A 27,867-nucleotide genomic window follows, 5' to 3' on the forward strand; every position below is an offset into this window, starting at 1 on the left:
TCGAGGAAGGTTCTCTTTGCAGGGTATGAGGAGGATGGCATCTACAAGTTGAAGTCTTCCCCAGCTCTTACCTCTCTTCTTCTTACGTCTCAGACACAGTCCGAGCTTTGGTATGCTCGGTTTGGCCACCTGAACTACGAGTACAGTACATTCGGAAGGCGTCGCGAGGGTCGTTTGTCCGAGGATTGCCGGACATAGTGGTGAGCCATCAGCCATGTGTCTCCCGCATTCGTGGGAAACTGCATAGGGATGCGATTCCCAACAAAGCTTCTAGGCGGTCTAGTTCACCCATGGAACTTGTATCTATGGATCTTTGTGGCCCAATGGGGACCGAGTCCCTAAAGGGGAGCTTGTACTTCATGTTGATCGTAGATGACTACAGCAGGATGACTTGGGCCTATTTCTTGACTTTGAAGTCGGAGGCTTTCTCTCACTCCAAGGATTGGCTTCTCTTTGAAGAGAACCGTTCTGGCCGGCGACTGAAGACCTTGCATTTAGACAAGGGAGGTGAATTTATGTCTAATGAGTTTGCTCGTTTTTATGCAGATAGGGGCATTCACCAGGAGTTTGCTAACACCAACACTCCCCAAGAGAATGGCATTTTGGAGCGGAAGAACGGAAGTGTGATTAAGATGGCACGCACCATGATGGAGCATCGACAGGACACTTGAGTTTTTGTGGGCCGAGGCAGTGGCTACGGCAGTTCACATCCTCAATCGATCTCCCACTTTGGGCGTTGACAGGATGACACCTTTTGAGGCTTACTTTGGGACTAAGCTTGATGTCTCTTATTTCAGGATCTTTGGGTGTGACGCTTATGTAGACATCCTGAAGACACAATGTGCCAAGTTCGAGGCGGCTTCCAGACGACAGGTTTTTGTTGGCTATAGCTCCCAATCCCAAGGTTATCGTCTGTTTGATCCCGTCAAGCAGGATGTCTACACGAGCCGAGATGTGCGGTTCGTGGAAGTTCTAGCCACAGAGGGGGGTGAGGAGCACCCGTCCTTGGAGATCCAAGGGAGAGTTGGGCTCCCGAGCCAGTTCCTTTGGAGCCAAAGCCTCTTGATGGAGATTCTTCTTCTGATTCAGAGTCTTCTTTTCCACTGGCCACTCCTGAAGAGCTTCCGTTAGTGGATGTATCTGAGTCTTCAGCAGATGGAGAGTGACAGGGAGAGGGTCGTCCTCCTCCTCGTTGGGCCCGTAACACACTTCGAGATTCAGGGATTAAGGGGGTTCCTGAGGAGTGGGAACCGCAGGATGGACCACGGAGGTCACGGAGGAACCATGCACATTCTTCGGAGCTTGTTTGCTTCAACTATTGTTTGCTGACCTGTGTTATGCAGGATCGTGAGCCCACTTCAGTGAAGGCGGCTTTGCAGTTTGATCATTGGTGGCAGGCCATGGAAGTCGAGTTGGAGGCTATTGAGAGGAATGGCACTTGGTCTCTTGTGTCTCGTCCCTCTCACAAGAAGGTGATTGGTGTCAAGTGGGTCTTCAAGACCAAGTACCTTAGCGATGGTTCTTTGGACAAGCACAAGGCTCACCTTGTTGCTAAAGGTTTTGCTCAGCGCACAGGCATTGATTTCAATGATACTTTTGCCCCTACTGCTCGTATGGCGACTATTCGAGTTGTCTTGCCTTGGCTGGCCATAGGAGATGGCCTGTCTATCAGCTGGATGTACAGTCGGCCTTTCTGAATGGTGACTTGCAGGAGGAGATCTATGTTGAGCAGCCTCCTAGCTTTGGATCCTCCGATGGGAATGTTTACAGGTTGAAGAAGGCCTTGTATGGCCTCAAGCAGGCTCTGTGTGCATGGAACAAGAAGATTGACTCATTTCTTCAAACGAAGTTGGGATATTGGTGCTCCAAGGCTGGTCCTCAGCTTTATGTATACACTTTCGAGGTTGGTCATGTGTTGTTTGTGTTGTATGTTAATGATTTGATTGTGACAGGGGATCATTCACAGAAGGTCCGAGAGACCAAGACAGCTTTACATTAGGCATTTGAGATGATGGATTTGGGGCTTTTTCATTTCTTCTTGGGTCACGAGATTTATGAGTCTCGGAGGGGGATTTTTATCTCTCAGCAGAGGTACATACAGGAGCTCTTGGTGACTTTTGAGAAGGAGACTTGTTGGCCCCTTACCACTCCTATGGATCCGAATTGGAAGGCCACTTCACACTCAGATTCTCCCGTGATGGATGCTTCCCGCTACCGTTAGTTGATTGGATCCTTGATTTGGCTTCTCAACACTCGTGTTGATCTTTGTTTTGCTGTGGGTCTTTTGGTAGGGTTCATGACTGAACCCGAATAGGTGCATTGGCAGGCTGCCCCAAGGATTCTTCGGTATTTGAGGGGGACTTTTGACTTAGGGATTTCTTATCCCGCAGGTACAGATGTTTCTGATCTGGTTCTTGCAGGTTGGAGTTGTCAGAAGTGGAGCAGCAGTGGAAGCATAAACATGTGCTGAAATAAACTGCTGAAACACAAGACAAAAAGAGAAAAGAAAAGAACACGATACAGATGAGAACTCAGATGTATGCACGGGAAATGGAATCCATATATCTGAACACGAGACAGTCGCATACAACAGTGAGTCACTGGCTGCGTGGGCACTGGCACTGGCTCCTCTCTCCACAGAGTCTGCAGATGGTGAAGATGATGATAATGACTAAGGAGGAGCCACTGAGTATATATAGACTGAAAAAGTGGGGAGCAATAATGCTGGTCGGACAGCATTAAAGCTGGCCGACTGGTGCATAAAATGCTCCACTGGCATAAAATGCCACACCAGAAAAAACCTAAAATACCTAATAAAAATGCCCAGCCCAGATCAAGCTCAGACTCACACATGAGCTGACAAATACTCTGCTAACACCCTCTCTCAGATCATGAGTGAGCTGATACAATACAATAGTACAATGAAAAGGGATCATAAACTATACAACAGAGAACCACCAAGTAGAACCATGGATACCCAAGCAGTGGGTGATCAAGCCACCACCAAGGTGCCTCGGAGAGAACCTGATGTCGATCGTACCAAACACCTGAAAATAGAGAAGATCATAGCATGTCTCTGTGTCCATCATCAATGTCTCGCAGTAGCATACAAGACCATCCTGTCAAAAATGCCTCTGAACATAGGTGACCATGGATTCCCCGCCTTCGGCCAGACCGCCAAAGTGTCCCCTCATGTGAGCTCCAGACGAAAGCCTCCCGCTCTCTGTCAGATAACCAGCTTAGCATGAACCTGGATGTCAATCCCAGCTCCAGGATTTGATTCCGCCAGACTGAAGTCGATGCGTCAGGGACGTCCCTCTCTGGAACCTGTGCACCTGTATAAAAATATAGATGAGGCGCGGTTGCCCCATCTGAACACCCGCTCACACTCCCTCTCTGGCACAAGAGAGTCGTGAGGGATGACCTCATCACCACCACTAGAAAGCAGCCGAGGAAGGGGCCACCAAGCCCTTCCCGCGATCCAAAGAAGAGGATCCCTTCTGCGCCTTGGACTTCACCTTGGTCGGAGGATCGGAGTCGGAGTCTGATGAAGGAGAGGACTCATTGGTAGAGTCAGCATCCCGCTTCGTCTTCTGCTCCTTCTTCCTAGAAGCCGCTAACTTCTTGCAGTCCTTCCGCAAATGTCCCTTCTTGCCACAGTGGTAACACTGGGCCTTCGACTTCTTCTTCCCGTCACCCCTCTCTGAAGCTACATAAGCCTCACCTCCATAATGTGCCGGAAGCCGCCCCTGTAATCTCAAGGATGTCGCATGGTTGTCCTCATCAAAATCTTTAGGAAGAAGAAAAGGACGGAGAGGTCGAGCAATAGCTCCACAGACGATGTACCATAGCCGCTTCTGCACAAACCAAGCTTTTATGACAGCACTCCATGTGAGAGAATCAGGTCCATGTAACTTATCATCAGTGGAAGTGCACGTAGGAGCCATATGGAGAGGATAAGAAGAGAAGTAGAGAAGAGATGGAATTTAGAGAGGAAACACAGCCAAAACACAAGCACAGACTACAGAAAATGAGAGTTCACATGCAATAGAACCCAAAATTTGATCAATAGAAGACAAAATCTGCTGCAGAAAGACAAAAAATCAGTCAAAAACTGCCAAAAACAGCAAAAACGGCCTGAAGTAACAGTCACCCAGCCACGAGAGATGCTGAATCAGCAAAACGCAGACTGTAAACTGGAGAAAAACAGGTAGAAAACTGTCGCCAGCAGCTGCAGATGAAAAACGCAGGCAGCAGAGGGTGCGGAGGCAGCAGGCGATGGCAAAACTGCAAAAAACGCAGGCTGAAAATAGCCCCAAAACAGGTCTCCTGGCTGCGACAGCAGTCGTCTGATCAGCAGGGGTACAAAACAGTCCTGAAATCAGCAAGAAAACACAGCAGAAACACAAATCCTGAAAACTGATACCATGTCAGAAGTGGAGCAGCAGTGGAAGCATAAACATGTGCTGAAATAAACTGTTGAAACACAAGACAAAAAGAGAAAAGAAAAGAACACGATACAGATGAGAACTCAGATGTATGCACGGGAAATGGAATCCATATATCTGAACACGAGACAGTCGCATACAACAGTGAGTCACTGGCTGCGTGGGCACTGGCACTGGCTCCTCTCTCCACAGAGTCTGCAGATGGTGAAGATGATGATAATGACTGAGGAGGAGCCACTGAGTATATATAGACTGAAAAAGTGGGGAGCAATAATGCTGGTCGGACAGCATTAAAGCTGGCCGACTGGTGCATAAAATGCTCCACTGGCATAAAATGCCACACCAGAAAAAACCTAAAATACCTAATAAAAATGCCCAGCCCAGATCAAGCTCAGACTCACACATGAGCTGACAAATACTCTGCTAATAGGAGTGACTCGGATTGGGCTGGCGATGTGGACCACCGACAGTCTACTACAAGCTACTGTTTTACCTTGGGTATAGGTGTTATCTCTTGGAGTAGCAAGAAGTAGTCCACGGTAGCCCTTTCTTCTACTGAGGCGGAATATTTGGCTGCGTCTTCCACCACATGTGAGGTTGTGTGGCTTCGGAGATTGTTGGAGGAGCTTGGCTGCCCCCAGACTTGTACTACTCTTCTCCGGTGCGACAATGAGAGTTGCATTGTCTTGGTGCGGAATCCTGTATTCCATGCCTGGACGAAGCACATTGAGATCCAATATCACTTCATTCGGGTGAAGCTTCTAGATGGGCCCATTGATGTGGATTACTACAAGACGGAGGATAATCTTGCAGACTTGTTCATGAAGGCGCTTCCCCAGGCTTTACTTCGTCAGCATTCGAGATCCCTCAGTCTTTTGACCCATCCAGGATCTGAGAGATGGTGCAGCATACAGGTGATACGTGGCACAACAGGTATAGGCGCCATTTTTTATGGGCAGTCGGACAGATTTTGCACTTATTGAGGTGCAGTCGGCTGTATTTAATGCAGCCGACCTGTTGTTGGTGATTGCTCTTTTCCTGGCTATAAATAGCCAGCCCTTGGTGCACACTTCTTTTGTCATTCAATGATTCAGATTCTGATCTTGAGATCTGTTGGCTGAGACACGGGTTGACGGAGATCAAGGTCATCAAGTCGGAGACACACGCAGATATTTCCTCTGCCCCCGTGTATTTCTACACTCTTGTACAGCATACTACACTGCAGATTTTCTGCGTTGACACTGTCTCCTTTCTCTCTATCTCTCTCTCTCTGTGTTCACTCTTTCTTAGTCTTTGTCCTACGCTTTTGCATCGCTGTACTTTGACACATCCCTCGTACTCATAGATGACTTGAAGCTCTTGTATTTATCTCCAAGTCCATCTAAGCATGCACTCACAACATTATCATCATCAACTAACATACTGATAGATCGAAGAGCTTCCATAATACTCTTGATCTTCAAGGTATAGTCATTAATAGACAGGTTCTCTCTTTGCATAGCATTTCGTGCATAAACTTCGGGTGCTATTGCCATGTCTCTTTCAATGTAATTCCAAATATCTTTGCCCTTCAAGAGATTTGTTATCATGAACTTCCATATAAATAATTTTTCATATCAAGCTTCTTATTGACAATTTTGATTGAACTGGTTAGACTTTTTGACAAAATAAACAACCTTGTAAAAAATTACAATCTACAAGCAAGCTAATACCAGGTACACCATAACTAAACACATAGCCTTTTTCATTGACTGCGCAACAATAATCGCAATTTGCAATTTGTATGCAAATGCCTTATATGTCTGCAACCTAGTAAACACCTGAAACCTTATAGATTTGAAATCTGCAACTTGTATACCTGTAAATGGCTGACACAATAGAAACTATAAGTGCAAGCAAGAACATGAGAATGACAATACTTTGAACTTAACCAACTTGATCAATTATCACCATGAAAAATTACAAGAGAGAGAGAGAGAGAGAGAGAGAGAGAGAGAGAGAGAGAGGAGGCGACACCACGTTGAGAGGGGAATCAGCCCCTCCTTCTTTTAAGGAATTTATTGAAACAAAACCACGGGCACCAAGTACCGAGCCATGTACAAAAGGGCTGATTTGTTGCAGTTCTAAAAACTAGGGTTTTGAAACCCTAATTTATGCAAACTCTAGGAAGTAATGTAATATTCCCGTTTGAAAAATATTACTAGACCGACTTTCCACACCCCGCGTGAAACTCATGCAAAGGTTATTTTCGGCATTGGAGTTACCGGCAGTGCAACCTGTAAACCGTACGCGAGGAATCAAGACCTCCGCATTGGCAAACCGGGACCGGGGTTCAAAACCGCAAGAGAACTCCCTCTTGGGAGGAGGTTAAGAGGATAATATTGAAATAAATTTCAAATTTTTTTACTTATCTTCCCCAGCCGATGCGTGGCCGAGGGAAGGGGATGGGCTGGTCGGGCTCATTAAGGAAAGGGGGGGAGAGAGCCATGCACAGTACCACGTGGGGGGAGGTTCCCTCTCCCCCCTGGACTATAAAAACTCCCCTTTGGCGGGGGGGTAACAGGAGGTGTTGAAGAAGGGAGAGGCTGCGATAGACTGCATAAGGCCGTGAGCTGAGGACAGTCGTGAAGGAGGTAGAGGAGGCTGCAAGAGACAAGGCTGCGTGGGGAGGAGGGGCTGCGTGAGTCTGCTGCGCCGTGACCAAAGCGAGGGAGGCTGCCGCGAGTCAGAAGAAGCCGCCAGCTGAGTACGCCGCCGCCTGTGGCTGACAGCCGCCACCAGTCGTGAAGTACCACCCTCCCTCTTCTCACGACATTATCATCTCCCCCCTTTTCCACGTCAGTAACATCTCCCCCCTTCCACGCAACCCTGAAGCTTCATTAAAAAGCTTCTAAGGGGCTCTCTAAGCCCCCCTTCCCATTAGATCCATCAATCATCTTTACCCCCGGGATTTAAAGCCCCCTTCCCACTAGATTTCCCACCAATCATCTTTTTCCCCCCCGGGCTTCGAAGAGGAAGCCTATAAGGCCTTCCTACCAAATCTTCCACAAGCCCTCTAGGCGCGGATCTTGTAGAGAAGAAGAGGGTTTCCTTAAACCCCCTTTCCACAAGATCTTTACCCCCCGGAATTTTTATGAGAGGAAGGAGAAGTTCATAAGTCCCCATTTCCGCAAGGCCCCATAAAACCATTCCTAGCCGGAATTTCAAGGAGAAGAATAACTCTCAAGCCTCCGTTTCCGCAAAGCCTTCACACGAACCCTCTCTTTTTCCGAAAGAAAGAAGGCCCAAGCTCCGAACCCTAAGGCCTTCCAAAGCCAAATTCCGTAAGTCGGTACTTCTGTCAAGGAGCCGTACCTCAAAGGGAATTGCGCGTACAAGGGAGACGGGCAAAGATCATAAGACTGCGAACCAAGGTAAGTAATTCGAATCCGTGAAGGCAATCCAGAAGCCGAAGTCACGATGGCCCCTAAAAAGTCGCAAGGCGCACCTGCAGGAGGATCATCTCCCAATATTCATGTGGATATCTCACCGAGCCCACAAGTCCAGGTTTTCTTCCTATTTTTGATTTACGTAGAAATATTGCAGTTATGCATTGTTATTTCATGGAATTAGGATGCACTTATGCTTGTCAAATCCACCTAGTTAGATGCAATTGAAATAAATTGGCTATTTTAAATTTACTAGAAGTAACTCACGATTGAAGATTGGTCATTTGTATTTTCAATGGAATGAACAAAAATAACATAAGGTGTCTATGCATTTTAGTGCCTTATTGGCAAGTTGGCTTTTGTGCATTGCAAAGTGACGAGTCTAGAATAACTAATGACTAGCATTACAAAGTCGAAATTATGGTAGTACACCTTTGATTATGCATGGAAAGATTAAATCGCATGTCGCATTTTTAGACAATCTTCTTCGTAATGATTCGTTAAGGAAGTCGTTATCAACCGTAGGAAATTGCAACATGGAAAAGATTCTAAGAATTGCATGAAATAGGTTAACTCTAGCTTCAATTGGCATGAATCTCATTTAACTACGTAGTAGTTAGGAAAGATTACATAATACACATTCATCGTACGAAGAATTTCATTCATCAAGAGATGTAGTTAGGGAAAGGCTGCATGGTTCATTTAAGCGTAAAATCTTAAAAGCTTAGTGGCATGATTCGTGAATGCAAGTCCTAGTAGGATCAATGGAAATTATGCCGTAATTTAACATGTGCTTTGGTCTTAACATGAAAAGTTGGGGTTGTGAATCTAATCGTACGTAGAGCAATGAATCGTGTGCTTACGAGAACTGTATCGTAATGCAACTAGTTTTTCCCCTTTTTGTTCAAGATAACATCTTTAGGAATGGCTGTCCTTGTCATAAGACAAGTAAAGTGGAATTACCTAAAACACCTAAACCGCAAAGGATTCGCATAGAATGGTTAAATCGATACAATATATCCCAAGTGCTAACTAGGGTTTAGCACGTTAAGAACTTGAACTAGTCGCACTTGTTGCCAAGACGAAACCCTCATACCCTAAGGTTCTACCCACATTCACGGAATGTAGGGACAATTGGACGCACTTGCAAGAAATGATCTAGGGTTTCTACCCTAAGGATCACTCGTTCAAAAGATGAAACTCGTATTGAGTTGGAAACTCTAGGACCGATCGTTGTCGGCCTGGTGAAATTGGGATTGGGTTGGATATGAAGACACCCTAAACCCTGCTTCTTATCTAATCATGATTCCGTGACCAGAAGATGCCGTTCGATGGGTGAAATGATCCCATGGAATAGATGCGACACTTATGCAACAAGTTGCAACGTCGCATGATCTAGCAAACTGCTAAGGAGTGAATCCTTCTCTCCGAATGCATCCAACATTTGATTTGGGATCAATTGCGACTTGGCAAGATCCCCACGGGTTTGTTTGTTAACCCTTATGTCCTTGGGTTAGGGTCGTACCCTATTAACCCAACTTAACCAATACCTTAGGTTCTATTAACAGTAAATCATGGCGACCATGTCGCTCCAAATTATTGATTGGTCCTTTGCTTCCAAGCAAATATCTAATTCCCTTATCTTGGCCACTTTTCCCAAGAAAGGTGATATAACAGGATGATTGTACCCTTTAGATATCGAGGAATACACTTGATAGCCTCCCAATGTGGTTTGCCAGGATTTGGCATAAACCTGTTGACAACTCCCATTGCATGAGCAATGTTTGGACGAGTAGCGACCATAGCATACATAAGAGAGCCATAAGCTGATGCATAAGGGACTCCCTTCATAGCATTAGCTTCCATGTCATCTTTTGGGCTGTTGGCTTTATTAAGCTTGAGATATGGAGGTAAGGACACCCTAAAAGGCTTAGCTTCAGCCATGTTAAATTTGTCCAGTACCTTTTCAATGTACTTCTCTTGAGATAAGAACAACAATTTCTGCGTTCCATCCGTGCGAATCCTCATGCCCAGTATATGCTCTGCATTCCCCAAATCTTTCATGGAGAAAGTTGATTTCAGCTGATCTTTGAGAGCATCCAAGCTAGTCTTTCTTTTCCTAACCCATGAGAGAGCATAAAAGTGTCAAACTTTTTGTACCATTGCCGTGGTGCTTGCTTCAGTCCATACAAGCTACATTTTAGTTTACACACCAACTGCTCTTTTCTAGGAACTACAAAGCCCTCGGAGTGTTTCATGTAGATCTCCTCATCAATGTCACCATGCAGAAAAGCTGTTTTCACATCCATTTGGTACAGCTCTAAATCCAATACAACAGTGAGAGCAAAAAGCGCGCATAGAGTGGTCATCTTCACAACAGGTGAGAAGACCTCTTGGTAGTCAATCCCTTCCTTCTGTGCATACCCTTTGGCAACCAGTCTTGCCTTGTACTTGGGTTTCCCATCAACTGTCTTTTCTTTGTAAACCCATTTGTTTGGAAGAGACTTTCTTCCTTTGGGCAACAACACAAGATCCCAAGTATCATTATCATACAGAGATTTAATCTCTTCTTGTATAGCTAGCTCCCACTTACTACTGAATTTGCATGACTTGGCCTTTTTATATGTAAGAGGCTCACCCTCATCTGTAAGCATCACATAGTGCAAAGAGGGGCCATACCTATGTGGCTGCCTTCTTAAGCATGTAGACTTGCGTACCCAATGATCTACATTCTCAGGAATTGGGTCTACATTTGGAGACATGTTATTTTCAACATTTATTGGCTGCTATAAGCCATTTTCAGCATGCTGTTCATGCTGTACAGCACCTTCATTTTCATTTCCAGCACCTGCATTTTCATAATCAGCAAGTCTATCTTGCTGTCCATGACCTCCTTGTGCTTCTATTTACTGTCCATCATCATGTGGCTCAAAAATAACCGGCTGATCATCAGTTTCAGCCTGTGGTACAGCATCATGAGGCTCATCATTTGAAGTAACAGGTGGCTGCAAATTCTGAAATTTGACCTTTTTCATGTCTTCATCAGACAGAAGTACTTTTTAGCAATTTTGCCTCATGAAACACAACATTATGGCTGTGAACAATTTTCTTGGATTGTGGTGACCACACTCTATAGCCAACCAAATTCACCCTCATCACCATACCCCATGAAAATGCCTTTGGTGGATTTTGGGTTAAGTTTACTCCTCAGCTCATCTCTAACATGCACAAAAGCATCACAACCGAATATCCGTAAATGGTCATATGAGGCCGATTTGCCAGATTAAACCTCCTCAGGGATGCCATTATTTAAGGACCTGTTTGGAGAGCGGTTGCAAATGTGAACCACGGTTTTAAGTGCCTCTCCCCAAAATTCACGAGGGAGATTAGCAGTGGACAGCATGCACCGCACTCTCTCACATTAAGTCCTATTGTATCTTTCAGCCACACCATTTGAAGAAGGGCTGTAAGAAGCTTTAAGCTCCTTGATTTCATGCAAGTCACAAAAAGACTTAAACTCAGCAGATGTAAACTCACCCCCATTATCAGTTGTCAAGCATTTCAGCTTTCTACCTGTCTGAGTGGTCACAAATGCATGAAAAGTTTTAAAAACAGCAAACACTTCACTTTTCTTTTTCAACAAATAAACCCAAATCTTCCCGGAACAATCATCAATAAAAGAGACAAAATATGCAACACCACCCAATGATTTCACGGGCATACTGCATACATCAGAATGCACTAAGTCCAAGACAGACATTGGACTTACTGGAGACACCAGAGTAAAATGAAAATTTCATTTGCTTTCCAAACTGACAGTCATTACGAAAATCAAGTTTATTCAAAGAGGTAAGGACGTCAAGTCCTTTTTGGCTCATATGGCCTAATCTCTTGTGCAACAACTCCAAATGATAACCAATTTCAGCAACTGCAAGAAACTTGCCATTCAAAGCTTTAGAGTGCAAACAATACAAAGTGCCCTTCTTGGTTCCTTTTGCAATCAGCATGGAACCCTTTTTCAATTTCCACAAACCACCACCAAACAGTGTAGTGTAACCATGCAAGTCAAGCTATCCAATAGATAGTAAACTCTTCTTGATGCCAGTCACATATCTGAAACTCTTACCCATTATCCAAGGACAAGTATATAGTGCCTATCCCATCAATACTGCAAGCGTGGTTATTTCCAAGATATACTTTTCCATAATTGCTTGCATTGAACATAGCAAAACACTCCAAGCAAGGAGTTACATGGAAAGAGGCGCCAAAGTTTACAATCCCAGTTTGAGTGACACCATCATCAACTGACAAAAGTGCATCAATCATATCAGCCTTGGTAATCTGCATATCTTGTATGTGACATATAAGGGCATCATAATCTACTGCACATAGTACATTAGCCTCTACATCCGAGAGCTTCTCTATGACTACATTGGAGGCCACATTGGCCTTTTCCTTGCCTTTGGCTGCCTCAGATACATTTGTCTAATCCTCTTTCTTCTTTTTGTCTTTTGCATTCTTCTTTCTCTCTTGTTCCTTCTTGTAGTACTTGCAATTAGGCTTCTTGTGGCCCTTCCGACCACACTAATAGCAAGTAATATCACTCTTTTCATTTCCATTGCTCTTGCTTCTGTTTCTCTGTCCAACATTTGCATTTTTCTTTTCAGCCCTACCTCTAACATTGTAAGCTGAGTTGGTGCCTTTTCCACTAGACTTACGTCTGATTTCTTTATTCAAGATTGAACCCCTCACACCATCATATGAGAGATTGGGGTTATTACTGAGAGAGACCACCAAGGTCTCCTAGGAATCAGGCAGTGTCATGATTAGAAAGATCGCCCTCAACTTATCATCAAAATCCAAATTAGCATTCTTGAGCTGATTTAAAATACCAGTAAATGCACTCAAGTGCTCAGCTGCAAGCTTGGACTCATCCAGTCGCATATTCACCAACTTGCGCATTAAATGCACTTGATTAACAAGTGTGGTGATCTCATAGGTAGTTTTTAACTTCTCTCGTATTGCATAATCAGTATCTAAGCCCTTAATGTCAGTCAAACTGTCATGAGTGACACCCATCTTTATATAAGCCACAACCTTTTTGTTGACTCTGACTCAATCTACATTAGACATTTGTGCGGGTTTATCTTCCTGCAAAGCATCCTCACAATCCTTTAAGAACTATATGCCCTGCATATGGTCTTTCCAAAGGTCAAAACCCTGACCATCAAACCGTTTGATTTCTATCAAACTTTTAATGTCGGAACAGAAAGAAGTTGCAGCCATTTTTATCACAAACACAAGTGTAAATTCACTGAATTGCAAGAGCACAAGCTAAACCAGCAAATACACTATTGTTATTGCCCAACCAGCAATGAACCTCTGCCGTTTTTACATCTACGTACCTTGTCACCATATCCTAGGAAAATTCATTTATAGGACTTTGGCTCTAATTTTCTATGTTGTTTTTTGCTTATGTGCACAAACATTGTGTAGCCAAACACTCTCAAGTGTGTATACAAAGGTGGCTTGTCCGACGACACTTCTTGAGAAACTCTCTCTTCCAAGATCTATTTGGTGACTGATTTATCAAGTGTACGGTTGTCATAACAACCTCTGTCCAAAATCCATGAGGTAATGCAGCATGAGACAACATGGTACGAACCTTCTTTTGAATAGTCCTGTTCATACACTGTGCAACACAATCTTGGGCCGGATTATAGAGGACAGTGAGCTCCCTTTTTATCCCTTGGCTATCCAAAAAGGCGCGAAAGGCTTTGGACATTTATTTCCCACCATTGTCAGAGCGAAGACACTTTAATGTCTTGCTAGTTATATTTTTAGCAAGTGCTAGGAAATTTTTTAACTTATCCAAAGCCTCATGTTTATGATAGATTGGATAAACCCATACTTTGCGTGTGGCATCATCAACAAATGTGATAAAATATTTCTTGTTCCCTAGAGACAACCCTGACATCTCACATACATTTGAATGTACCAACTCTAAGGGTGAAGATTTTAGTGAAAGAGATTTTTTATGTGATGTTTGAGCATGAGTGCCATGAGTACAATGATCACAATGGTCAAAATCAGCATACCTCAAAAATGACAAATAACCCAAACGTGGAAGTGCTTTCATTCCAGTTGACTCATGTGTCCCAACCGGTTATGCCACAAAGATACACTTGGCTGCTTGATTATGGCGACAACATGATTAGGCACACTAGATATATGTAATGGATACAAAGTATCACTTTTAGAGCCTTTAGCAATAATTCTAGAGCCCTTATATATCTTCCATTTGCTATACCCAAAAGTGGTATGATAGCCTTCATCATGTACTTGCCTTATGCTTATCAGGCCCTTCTTGAGCTAGGGTACATGTCTCACATTGTGCAAAGTGAACACTGAACCATGTTGAAATGCCAATTGCACATTGCCAATCCCTGCAATGTCACATGCATAATTGTCCCCCAAGTGGACAACACCATGTCTACTACCACTGTAGTTAGAGAGTCACTCATGGTGTGGTGTTACATGGAATGAGGCACTTGAATCAAGAATCTAGGTGTGTATGTCATCATCAGAATTTGCAATCAATGATTGTGCCTCGTTGGTGACTGACTACATTGACTTCCTCTATCTTCACATTGCTCTTCTTTGCATGTTGGCTGTCCTTTTTTTCATCTTTGTTATCATCAATGTTTTTGCCTTTGCCCTTTTCTTTCTTCCACTTAAAGCAATCCTGCTTGAAGTACCCTTTCTTGCCACAGTAATGGCATTCCATATTTTTTCCACAAGACTTGATGTGTGCTTTGTTGACAGAGTTGCCCTTCTGCTAGGATTTTCCTCTAGTATGTAGTGCATTGCAAGACTTGTTTGCTGAAATATTTTGCCTATTGAGCTCCTCCATGAGTAAAGAGCTCTCCACATTTGAATATACAGCATAGCATTAGAATCACTCATTACTGTCCTAAAAGTGTCCAAACTTTTAGGCAAAGTGCATAGCAAAAAGGTAGCCTTGAACTCCTCATCAATGTGAAATTCCAAAGCAATCAGCTGGCTGAAAATAGAGTTAAACTCATTCAAATGTACTGACATGGCTGTGCCTTCATACAGAGGTCCATCAGTTTTTTTACCCAATAAACCTTGCTGGCTGTGTTGGAGCGCACGGGTAGCGGAAGTGTGAAGATTTGCAGCAGAGGAAGTGAACAGGTGAGTGAGAGTGAGAGTAAGAGTGACGAACAGATTTGGGTGTACCAACAATGTGTTGGTACACAAAGAATAAAATGTATTTATACTTAGGGCCCGTAAGGGTGCATTCACATGTACAACATAACAATACACATGTAAAATACACGGAGGTGAATAAAGGACCTTTACATCCCAACAACCTCCCACTTAAAGGTCCGGAGTGAACCTTTAACCAACTCCCACTAGTCGTATGCAATGCTCATGCTGAGCCTTGCCTAGACTTTTAGTGAGAACATCTGCAGGGTTGTCGTGTGTTTTGATCTTGGTCAATGTGATTAGACCATCCTCCAGAATCTGTCTAATAAAGTGATATCGCACATCAATATGCTTTGTGCGTGAATGATACATGGCATTTTTAGCCAGATACACAGCACTCTGGCTATCACATCCCAACACTGGAGTACTCATAGACATGCCGAGATCCTCTGCGAGTCTGCTCAACCATATAGCTTCCTTAGAAGCTTCAGTAGCTGATATGTATTCAGCTTCAGTACTCAGTGCGACGATGTTCTGCAACCTGGAGCACCAAGAGACGGCCCCTCCAGCAACTGTAAAGACATACCCGCTAGTGGACCTGCGAGTGTCTAAGTCACCTGCTATGTCTGCATCACAATAACCCTGCAAATTAAGTGCACCCTGCCCATAGCAAATACACTTTCTTTGTGTACCCTTCCGATATCTAAGAATACTCTTGACAGCCTCCCAATGTGGTTTGCCAGGATTTGACATAAACCTGCTAACAACTCCCACTGCATGAGCAATGTCTGGACGAGTAGCAACCATAGCATACATAAGAGAGCCACAAGCTGATGCATAAGGGACTCCCTTCATAGCATTGGCTTCCATGTCATCTTTTGGGCTGTTGGCTTTACTAAGCTTAAGGTATGGAGGTAAGGGTACTCCGAGAGGCTTAGCTTCAGCCATGTTAAATCTGTCCAGTACCTTTTCAATGTTCTTTTCTTGAGATAAGAACAGCAATTTCTGCGTTCTATCCCTACGAATCCTCATGCCCAATATATGCTCTGCATTCCCCAAATCTTTCATGGAAAAAGCTGATTTCAGCTGATCTTTGAGAGCATCCAAGCTAGTCTTTCTCTTCCCAGCTAACAACATATCATCCACATACAAAACAAGTATGATAGGGCTGCCATCTGTATCCTTTTTCATATACAAACAATGATCTGCATGGCTGCGCGTAAACCCATGAGAGAGCATAAAAGTGTCAAACTTTTTGTACCACTGCCGTGGTGCTTGTTTCAGCCCATATAAGCTGCGTTTTAGTTTACACACCAACTGCTCTTTTCCAGGAACTACAAAACCCTCGGGCTATTTCATGTAGATCTCCTCATCAATGTCACCATGCAGAAAAGCCGTTTTCACATCCATTTGGTACAGCTCGAAATCCAATACAGCAGTGAGAGCAAAAAGCACACGTAGTGTGGTTATCTTCACGACAGGTGAGAAGACCTCCTGGAAGTCAATCCCTTCCTTCTGTGCATACCCTTTGGCAACCAATCTTGCTTTGTACTTGGGTTTCCCATCAACTGTCTTTACTTTGTAAACCCATTTGTTTGGAAGAGGCTTTCTTCCTTTGGGCAACGACACAAGATCCCAAGTATCATTAGCATACAGAGATTTAATCTCTTCCCGCATAGCTAGCTCCCACTTATTGCTGAATTTGCATGACTTAGCCTCTTTATATGTCAGAGGCTCACCCCTCACCCTCATCAGTAAGCATCACATAATGCAAAGAGGGGTCATACCTATGGGGCTGCCTGGTGCCTCCGTGACCGCCGCGGACCATCCTGCGGTCCCCACTCCTCAGGAACCCCCTCGATCCCTGAATCACGGAGTGTGTTACGGGCCCAGCGAGGAGGAGGTGGAACCTCCCCTCGTCGTTCTCCATCAGCAGAAGACTCTGGAATATCCACCGGTGGTAACTCCTCAGAGGTGTTCGGTGGAACAGTAGACTCTGTGTCAGAAACAGAATCATAATCAAAAGGCACGGGCTCCAGTGGAACAGTAGAAGGAGCCCAACTCTCCCCTGGATCTCCAAGAACGGGATGCTCCTCACCCGTTGAAGTAGCCGGAACCTCCACAAACCGGACATCACGGCTAGTATACACATCCCGCTTGACGGGATCATACAGTCGGTAGCCTTGGGACTGGGAGCTGTAGCCAACAAATACTTGTTTTCGGGAAGCCGCTTCAAATTTATCACGGTGAGTCTTGGGAATGTGAACATAGGCATCACACCCAAAGACTCGAAAGTAAGAAACATCTGGCTTCGTCCCAAAATAAGCCTCAAATGGGGTCATCCCTTCCACGGCCGAAGTAGGGGATCGATTAAGGATGTGGACTGCAGTAGCCACAGCCTCGGCCCACAGAACCTGAGGGGTCTGTCGGTGCTCCATCATGGTGCCCGCCATCTCGATCACACTGCGGTTCTTCCGTTCTAGAATACCATTTTCTTGAGGAGTATTGGTATTGGCAAACTCTTGGTGAATTCCTCTATCTGCACAAAACCGAGCAAATTCATTAGACACAAATTCACCTCCCTTGTCGGATCGCAAGGTCTTCAACTTCCGGCTTGATCGGTTCTCCTCAAAGAGAAGCCAATCCTTGAAGTGCGAGAAAGCTTCTGACTTTAATGCCAAAAAGGAGGCCCAAGTCATCCTGCTGTAGTCATCCACGATTAGCATGAAGTACGAGCTCCCACGCAGGGACTCATTCCTCATAGGGCCACATAGATCCGTAGATACTAGCTCCATCAGTGAAGTAGACCGCCGCGAAGCTGTGTGGGGAATGGCATCTCTATGCTGCTTCCCCCGAATGCAGGAGACATATGGCTGCTGGCTCACCACTATATCCGGCAACCCTCGAACAAGCTGTCCACGTGATGCCCTCCGAAGATAGTCATAGTTCAGGTGACCAAACCGAGCATGCCATAACTCTGACTGTGACTGTGAGGTAAGAAGAAGAGTAGAGAGGGCGGTGGAAGACTTCAGTTTGTAAAGGCCGTTCTCCTCATATCCAGATGATAGAACCTTCCTCGATTCACGATCAAGGACTTGCACTGTAGTACTGTCAAACTCCACCAGAAGACCAAGGGAGCAAATCTTATGAACTGAAAGGAGATGGTACCCTAGTCCTGGTACATGCAAAACCTCTGAGGTATGGATACCACCTCGTCCATCCGGAATAAGCTGCATCTTACCCCGACCTGCAACAGAAACTGAAGAGCTGTCTCCAATGAGAATCTGGCCACGCGAGGGTCGCAGCTGGGCAACACCATCTGATGAAGGAGTCATGTGCCGTGAGGCACCACTATCAACAATCCACTCTCGAGCTTGGGGAGCCGTTATCGCAGCATCAGAAGCATTCGGTGAAGCGTCCTCAATGACAACTAGATGAGGAAATGCAGCTGATGAGGGTGTAGCCACCGCTCCAGAATCCTTGGTATCCTTCTTCTTGGTGTCCTTCGTGTCTTTGTCAGGGCAATCCTTCTTCCAATGGCCAGGCTTTCCACAAATATGACATGTGGAGTCTTTGTCCTTGTCCTTCTCCTTGTCCTTCTTGGACTTGTTATCCCCCTTCTTCTTCTTTTGGTCCTTCCCCTTCTTCTGAGAGGCTTGACCTGTCAACGCCTCCGACTTGGAAGCATTCTGTCCCTTTAACTGTTCCTCTTGGTCCAAGACCATAGGAACCAACTCTTCCCATCGAAGAGTAGACTCTCGCCCCGAAGCAATGAGGGCAGAGTAAAATGTACCGAATTGTGGTGGCAACTGGGACAGTAGTGTGATTGCCATGTCTTCGGAGGAAATCGGCTTCCCCGCATTCTGAACCTGCATATGAAGCTGCCTTAGCTTGTTAATGTGTTCCCTTAGCGAAGAAGACTTATTGACGGACAAGGTCCGCATCTGTACCTCCAAAGAAACCCTCTTCATCAGGGTCATCCGATTGTACATTTGATCAAGCTCCAGCCATATCTCACGAGCCACCGTCAAGTGCTCGATGTGAGCGATCACGGCTGTAGTGCATGATAGAAAGAGAAAGGATCGAATCCTGGCATTCAGTTTGTCCCAATGAGACTGGGCCCTGGCCAATTCCGCACGAGCATCGGAAGAGAGTTTGGACTCATCTCTTACCGAGGGCCGGTCAATCTCCTCCTGTACCAACTCCGCCAAATCATAGGACTCAAGGATGGCCAACATCATGACACGCCAAATGCGGTAGTTGTCGCCGTCGAGCTTCTGATTTGTAGGAAGAGCCGGTAAGACAGGCACCTTCCGGTCCATAATCGCCTGGAACTCCAAGTCCATCTCTGTAGACATCTTCACCTGCAACGCCTTCTCAAACGCAAAAGCAGTCCCCTTTGACTGGGTAAACTCAGCGTGCTAAGGCTCTTCCGCGTCCTGAAGCTTCTTCACTCGCCGGAGGCGATGAAAAAGCAAAACCTGCACTTTTAGGCTGAAAACTCAAACTTCCTCTGCGTCTAGCAGCAGTAAACAGCAGCAAATCCACCACCTGTACTCCTTTCCTGTGCGCCCACACTCGTTTCAGCCTTGTTCCAAGGCGCAGCCCTCCTGTCTGCCCTTAAATGCAAAAAACGCAAATTTGTGTCACGATGGAAACTCCTCTTCAGGTTGATTCTGCGCTCAGTCAGCCCTCAAACACTGCTCTGATACCATGTCAGAGTGCAGCGGTGCGGAAGCGTAGGACTGAGAGAGAGAGAACGCAGAGAGAGAAGGGAGAGAAAGAGACAGTGGACGATGAAGATCTGCTGTATATAGAATGCTGAATACAAAGATATACAATGGGCGCAGTGCGCTGGACTGCATGTCTCCACCTCGACGATGCGACCTGCTGTCCACCTCGAAGTCTGCTGCAGTCTGCACTGTCTGCTGTCTGAAATCTGTGAACAGAGACAGAGACTGCGCGTCACCGGTCTGTAATCTGCGTCAGAGAAGAAGTGTATAGACTGCTGAAAGTGTCGACTATTAAATAGTCGAAATCTGCCACGAACTGGGGCGCCAGAAACAGGGCGCAGCCTGGAAACAAGTCGGCTGCATTAAATGCAGCCGACTGGGCTGCAGACAGTCGGACTGCCATGTGGCAGTCCGACTGCACAGTCCGACTGACTGTGCAGGCTATGATCTCTAACATAAAATGTGTGCTACAGTACACCACAAGCAATTACAACCGTATTACAGGCTAATACACCATTGCATGAGAAAGCCCCAATTTTTAGTTGCAATTTCTACTCCAAATGCATCCACGGGCACAATTTAACTCTCACCGTCAAAGGCCCCAAAATTTCTCTGCTTAAACTACTCAAATGACATCAAACATAACTAGTCGAATTTCCAAGAATTGCACCTATTCCACTGCATATTTTGAACGTACATGAAAAGCCCCAATTTTGAGACTCCAGAGTGTGCAAGAATGCACAAATTTTGCCTTGCCGAGTAAAATCTTCACGCGTACACCAAAATCCCTGAATTCCGAGAGTAGAAGCGTGCCCAATTTTTGAGATTTGTTAAACTATGCTTGTGCGCATGTGACAGACCGTAGATTATCATGATAGGCCTTTGAAAAGAAAAAATGATTACTTCAAGGAAAGAAAAAAGACGACGGCTGACAGCTGATTGCTCCATGACGCTTATGCTGACCTGGATCACCCTACATTGTTGCTGAACTGCCCCATGCTGACCTGGATGACTTGCCAAACTGCCCCACATTGACTTGGATAACCTTTCACTTGCCTGTCAAGGGCATCTTGCCCTGTGCTAACCTGTTCGACTTGTCGCCGGCCTGTCGAGGGCCTGTTGGCTGCTGCTTGATTGCTCAGCTGTACGAGACCTACTACGTGCACACTACTTGCGTGATTGACGCTTGACCAGGATTGATGACCTGTTGTGTTAGGGCTTGGACAAGCTTTAGAAGCTCTAGAAGCTCGGTTGGGATGGCCTTAAGCTCTGATACCAGTCTGTGGTGGTCTACATGTGGTGAAGGTTCAATGTTCAGCAATTGCAATGGCGGAGAGAGAGAGAGAGAGAGAGAGAGAGAGAGAGAGAGAGAGAATGTGGGTACAAAGGTTAAGTTTAAAAATCATCCTGTTGAAGAAGCCTAATGGATGCACACCTGCATTCACACCCAAGCACGTATAAAAGGCACGGTGGCCCTTTATTTCCAACATGAGTGTCAGGTGTGTTTCACACTGTTTTTGGCAAATTTCAAGCCTTTGCAGTTTGTATGTGTGGAATTAGATCAAGTCAGTCTCCATAGGCATCAATGACCACTATTTTTGGCCCTAAACAGCAGTCAGCAAGTTTGGCATTACTTGGTTATATATAGCCAGCCCCCAATTGGGGCAAATTGTTCATCTTTTTTGCACCTTGTGCACACTCCAACTTCAGCCTCGTCCTCCGTCTCCAATGCTGCCATTGTCATCAGCCTTGATCTGGTGCCCTCGTTGATGCTTTGGATTGATCAATCCACCAATGCATTCAATATTCATTTCAGATTTAGTGCAGATTATCACTTCATTCTCTACTCTTCTTGGTGTCTCTCTCAAGGTTACCAATGTTTCTTCCCCTTTAGCACCCCCTCTTGAGGCTATGTCCTTATGAATGGCTACTCATGGTTTGCCAAATTGCGAAAAAATAAGAATATGACCAAGCATCTTATAGTTAAGGCCAAAGTGTTTTAATTATTCATGCCTTAACACTGAAAATGTGTGGCAATAACAGATGTTAGTAATTGTGATTGTATATGTGCCTTAAAACTTACAATGTGCGATAACTGTGAGGACATGTGGATTAATTTTTAATCACATGATTAAGTAAATGTTGCACATGTGAGGAGCAACTGGGGTTAGAATAAATTTATAGGGACGCAAGAAAATCACGGGATGTCAAAGGCAAAAGTTGCTATAAGTTATGTTACACAGGTACTTGGTGGTATTTGGTGTCAATTGTTGGCCTAGGTCATTCATTTGGCCATAAGTGTCAGTTGGTGACACTAGAGATGTGGCATTTAATGGTACCTAACACTAATCTAATGGTTAAAGATGGCACAAAGAGACTCAAGAGTGGAAGATGCTTAGCCAATTTAATTATTGGCTAGCCAGATTATTTTTTCAGGTACCGAAATAATTATTAGATTAATATTCAATAATTAAATGCTAAAAATTAATATTTAATAATGAATAATATTGAAAAAACCATTTGGGAAGATTGCCACTTGGCAAACTTGCCCATACAGGTTGGTAAAAGAATGAGAAGAGGAAAAACGAGATCATTCTTGCTGTAGCAAATGTGGGAGAGCTGTGCAGCCATGGCTAGCCTATTTTTAGCCATTGCAGCCAGCCATGAGTGAGTTTTGAGGAGGCGATTGCAGATTTGGACCCTCCACAGTTGGGCGATTGCATCTAGGTACAAGGTGACAGTTGATTTGGATGTCTCAGCTGTAAGCGACAGCATTTAATGCTGTTGTGGTGGGGTAGCAGCTGCGTTTGACTGATTTTCAATCATTCTTCGCGATAAAACTTTGAATCTTCTCTCTCTACAGCTTTCTCTCTCATCTCCCAGCCATTTCACAACCTTGCTCCGAAGATCTCAGCATTTGGACCCTTGGAGGCTAAGAAATTGCAAATTTCTCTGCTATAAATCCTAATTTACAGCAGAAATTAGGGTTTAGCAGAAACCTTGGGAAGCGTGCTCCATTGTCTATGAAGTGGGTGAAGGTCAATTAAGTGCCCCAATCAAGGGGCAAAACAGATTGAAGACTTGCTGGTCACTTTGGACAGCAAGGGGAGTTGGGATTGCGAAGGGGATCGGGAGAATCCCATTGTAAATCAACTTCTTTTTCAATAAAGCTAAAGAAATACCGAAAGGGGCGCCAATTTTGGGGCCAATCGGGTGTGCATTGTCCAAGATCAGTAGGTAAATTTGTATTTTCGGATTTGGATTTATTGTTTGCTATTGTAATTAAGTTGTAATCAGGGATTTACCATCCATTCACGGAAGGAAGGCTGGTTTCATAACAATAGGTCGTAGTAATTGCAATTGTATATGTGCCATCTCCATGGTCTTGCACAACACCCTTTACTCCATTACCTTCCCCACTAAGGGATTTTAACCTTGATCTAGGCACTCCTAAGTGGAGTCTCACAACATTTGCATCCTTGGTGGCAATGAGAAAGGAGACAACTGCACTAACAGCACCAGCAATAACACCAACAGTGGAAGCTGTCCATTCTGAGGGGTTGATAGGGCTGATATGCTATCTGCAAACTTCTTAGACTCATCATTTTTGTTATTGACATCCTTGAAGCTAGCTTCAAAGGAAGCACACGTACGTGCTGCTTTTTGCTCTTCTTCATTGAGCTTAGCCTCCTCGGCTTGCTTCCTGCAAAAGCAACACAGTTGGAGCATGAGGGGTTTCCATTATGCTCTTTGACAGTCTATATCAACATCAACATGCTCTTATCTTGCATCAGCTCTTTTGCTACCCTTGAATCCATTGCGGAACCTTGGAGCTTTGTTCGGAGGTTGGTTGTAGCTTTTGAGTTTCCTTTTTTGTGAGCTGGTGCCCTCGGTTGCGCCTTTCTCATTGTTTCTTTGGCCTTTAGCCACACCAAGGATTTGATAGGTATTAGGGTGTTAGCAAACATGTTTTTCTTTGTCTTCTGCAGTGGTCATCTCCTATTGGTGCATCTCAGCCAAAGTTTGGTGAGGATATCTAGAGCTATGACACACTATCTATTAGTCTTTTTCGTGTTGTGAAAGTTGTCTAGATCATAGGCATATCAGGTGGTGATTGGGGTTCTCCATATTTGCACATGGTCATTTGACTCCTAAGCTCTCTTCCGACTCTGGAGTCTACATCATAGACATATCAGGTGGAGATTAGGGTTTAAGAATGTGAAGAACAGCTTATAGACTAGTAATACTTGAGCAATCAAAGTGTTTCGTATACATATTACACATGAAAGTCGAGGCCATTTATCAAATTTGCACGTTATGTAGCTGGATACTTGCAAGGATTTTAACATTGTTTTGATCAACTAATCCTCTTGTTTGTACTTGCATATGCTGAATACTGCTGCTCAAACAGTTGGTCTCTCTTGTTTTTGAAACAGGTTCCTCAAAAGGATCTGGAGGGTTATGTTGAACTTGTAACCTTGTACAGCGATTGAAAGGATGCCATGTTCACAAAAGCGTACTTTTTATTCGCAAACAACCAAAGCTGTACGACAAAGATAAACTTCCATGGTTCAGGCTAGGATGTTGCTGGTGGTTTTCTTACAATTTGTGGGGCTGCTCATTCTACGAAGTCGTAAATCTCCATTCGATTGGCTACGCTGCACGGCCCTTCTTTGCAACCTCTGATTTGGCATCATGTATGGGCGATTACTTCTTTTTTCTCAAAAAGCCTTGAGATCTATAAGGCCGATCGCTTCTTCCGGCCACCATTACTCTGGCATGACGAACTTGCATTCAAACTTAGGTATCTCGAAGAATCCTGAGGATTCACTTGAAACTGTAAACCCCTTACCTAGGAACTGAATCGTTATGAGGATGCTTAGGAGTGAATCGACATTCACTGGTGTATTTCGCGTCTTGAATTTTTGTCGGAGCTATCACGACATCTGGGTTGCTATGGTTACTGTAAATAGAATGTATCTCTCCAAATCAATTTCTTGCCCATTCAGTAGGATACGTTCAGTTCTATTGTGAAACAAATTGAGCTTCATCTGCCAAAGCCGCTCGATCTGGTTTTCAAGGAAGCTTGGCCTTATCCTCACCAATCCCGTTCACCTTCATGTGCTCTGCCTTCAGTTCACGCGTCGTTGAACGCCACGATCTCTGTGTTTCGTGCAGCCATTCTCATGTGCTTGGTCATCTTGTGTGCGTTTTTTAGATCATCGACGCGAACGCGACCTTGTTTGTCGGAGTTGCCAGATCTACAGCAACACTTCCCTACCCGTCTTTTTTGTGTTTTTCCCGAGTCACAGGTTAGGTCCATCTGATCTCATCGTCAAGTCGTTGTCACTGCATGTTGGACGCATTGCCAAGGAAGCGAAAGTTGCTCTTTGTGTGCAATCGTTGTACCTTCGTGACACCACAGCTTGAAATTTTAGGCCAAACATGATATGCGGCCTCTGCAAAGAACCAATGATGCTTTTGCTGTGTTTTCAAGGTGTCAAAATGAGAATTTTGACCTAGTAGCAATAAGATATATAATTTTTGCCAGTGGGGTTGTAGCTCAAGTGGTTTGAGTAAGTGGGTGTGTACATGGGTGCATAAGTTATGAAGCTTTTGGTACACTTATGAGGCATCCTTCAAATTGCAAACATTTATTTCTAAAAAAGAAAGGTCGTATAATTCTGAATTAAATTTGAGAAAGACTAGAAAATATCAAAAATTTCAACTCAACTATTGATAGAGTTTATTCTCTTATGGTTTAAGTACTATACGAGGTTTACATTGTGTAGAACTTTAGAATTTTAGCTATATACCTTTATCCCATATGTATACGTATCTATATGAAGATTTCGCACATGCATGCATGTGAGCACACACACACACACACACACACACACACACACATACATTTGTGTGTCCTTGACACCTTAGTTTGTTTTTGGCTTTACCTTTGACACATTACCCTTTTTTTTGTAAGTGTTATTTGTCGCCCAAAATGGTAATGCATTAAAATGGAGTTATAATAATGGAGTGACATTTGGAATGGTGGAACACAAGCTTGACTCCCTCCCTATGAACTATGCATGGAGCACATGTAAATGCTAAATAAGGCCACATTTGAGGTGAGCACTAATCCTCTCATGGAGACTTGCCACACATGATAGAAACGCGTAGTATAAATGGAAGGGTGGAGACAATGAATAATAAACTAGTAGCTAAGGCTTGTAAAGGCAATTAAGCTACCATTGAGGGCATCATTTGATAGCTCCAAGTTGAGATTTAACCAAAGAGGCAAAATAAAATGTAATCATAAGTTTATAGTCCAAATTTCAAGAGCAAGATCATTGTGGGGCTGTCAACGAGTAGGGGAGTCGTACTAGACGAACGTGCTTACAAGTTACTAACGGTCGAGTTGTGGGCCCATACATTTGAAGGGATAAGCTTGAGTGGAAGTAAGAGTAAGTGGAAGCAATAGAGATGCAAGCTATGGAGAATGGAGCAAGCAAGAGAAAGAGAGACTAGACATGGGAATTTCAATAGTCACAATGTGTGATTGACCTTTCCTTATTTACTAGTTATTAAAAGAATAAAGAATAAAAAGACAATGATGGGCATTTGCCATCTACAGTGTATAAGCGTGCAATCATTGTATGTGAAGTAAATAGAAGGTTTGTATAAACATAGGTATCTTTATTCCCAACCACCTCCTACTGAAAGATGAGTGTATCTCTAGTGAGGAGAGAACAAGAAAAAAGGATGAAGTACAAATAAACATAAAATACAACAGGATGAGAAAAGATGCCATCTCATCCTACGTCCATCATCTTCTTAAGGAAGGCAAAATGTTTTACTACGAGACTTTTAGTGAGTAGATTTGCAAGATTGTTGTCAATCAAAATCTTGACAAGCTCAACAGACTTGTTTTCTACCACCTCCGTGATGAAGTGGTATCATATCTTAGTGTACTTTGTCTTTGTATGGAAGATTGGATTCTTGGCCAATTGAATAGCACTTGTAGAATTAGAATGGAATGTAGAAGTAATAGTAATACAAAGGTCTACTGCAAGACTGCCTAAACATATGGCCTTCTTGCAAGCCTTAGTGGGGTTGCAACATTGTCTACCTCAATAGTAGATAAGACCATGCATTTCTACACCTTGGACGTCCAAGAAATAGCACCTCCGGCAAAGATGAAGACATACTCAGAGGTGGACTAGATGTAGCATTATAGTGTATCACAACTCCCACTGCAAATGCTATGTTAGAATGAGTGGCTATCATGGCATACATTAAACTGCCCACTGCGGATGCATAAGGAATCTTGGCCATCACAGCTTTCTGCTCATCTGATTAGGGATAATCAGCTTGACTAACCTTCATATGGAAAGGTAAAGGATAGCTAATAGACTTAACATTCTGCATATGGAATCGGTCAAGCACATTCTATATGCATGCCTACTGTAACAGGTAAATAAGCCCCTTAGAGTGATCGCACGTGATACACATATCAAGAATTTGTGAGGCCTACCTCATGTCCTTCATCTCAAAGCTCTTCAAAGTATCCAGGTCACCACGAGCTCTCGAAGTAATCAATACACCATCGACATAAAATACCAAGATAATAAGGCTACCATCACGGGCCTTCTTCGTGTAGAAACATGGATTCATATGATTGCGAGTATATCCTTGTGAATGCATAAAAGCATTGAACTTATGGTACCATTCCCTAGGTGCCTACTTAAGACCATAGATACTCTTTCTCAACTTGCACACTAAGTATTCTTTGTCCTTTTTCATAAATCCGTTAGGCTAATGCATATAGATATCCCGATACAAGTCCCCATATAAAAAAGTCATTTTCACATCCATATGATAAAGGTCTAGATCTAACTCTGCAACCAATACCAAAACTTATTATAGGGTAGTCATCTTGACTACATGAGAGAAGACTTCATCGAAGTCAACACTATGCTTCTACTACTTAAAACCCTTAGTAACCAATTGGCCTTATATGCTGGCTTGTGA

At 44.1% G+C, this 27,867-nt stretch overlaps 1 protein-coding gene across 1 annotated transcript in view; it reads left to right on the plus strand.

Annotated features, from left to right (window-relative positions):
• Positions 1-24,832, plus strand: part of LOC148021031 (LYR family of Fe/S cluster biogenesis protein) — a 35,130-nt gene extending 10,298 nt beyond the window's left edge. Inside the window, exon 3 of the mRNA XM_087699501.1 lies at positions 24,276-24,832. Within this exon, the coding sequence (XP_087555627.1) occupies positions 24,276-24,332 (57 nt within the window). The 3' untranslated portion in view covers positions 24,333-24,832. The remainder of the gene's footprint in view (positions 1-24,275) is intronic.
• The last annotated feature ends 3,035 nt before the right edge of the window (positions 24,833-27,867 follow it).

This window comes from Lygodium microphyllum, chromosome 18, assembly GCF_053477565.2.
Source record: "Lygodium microphyllum isolate KBCC chromosome 18, Lygodium_microphyllum_v1.1.10, whole genome shotgun sequence".
Taxonomy (NCBI): Eukaryota; Viridiplantae; Streptophyta; class Polypodiopsida; order Schizaeales; family Lygodiaceae; genus Lygodium; species Lygodium microphyllum.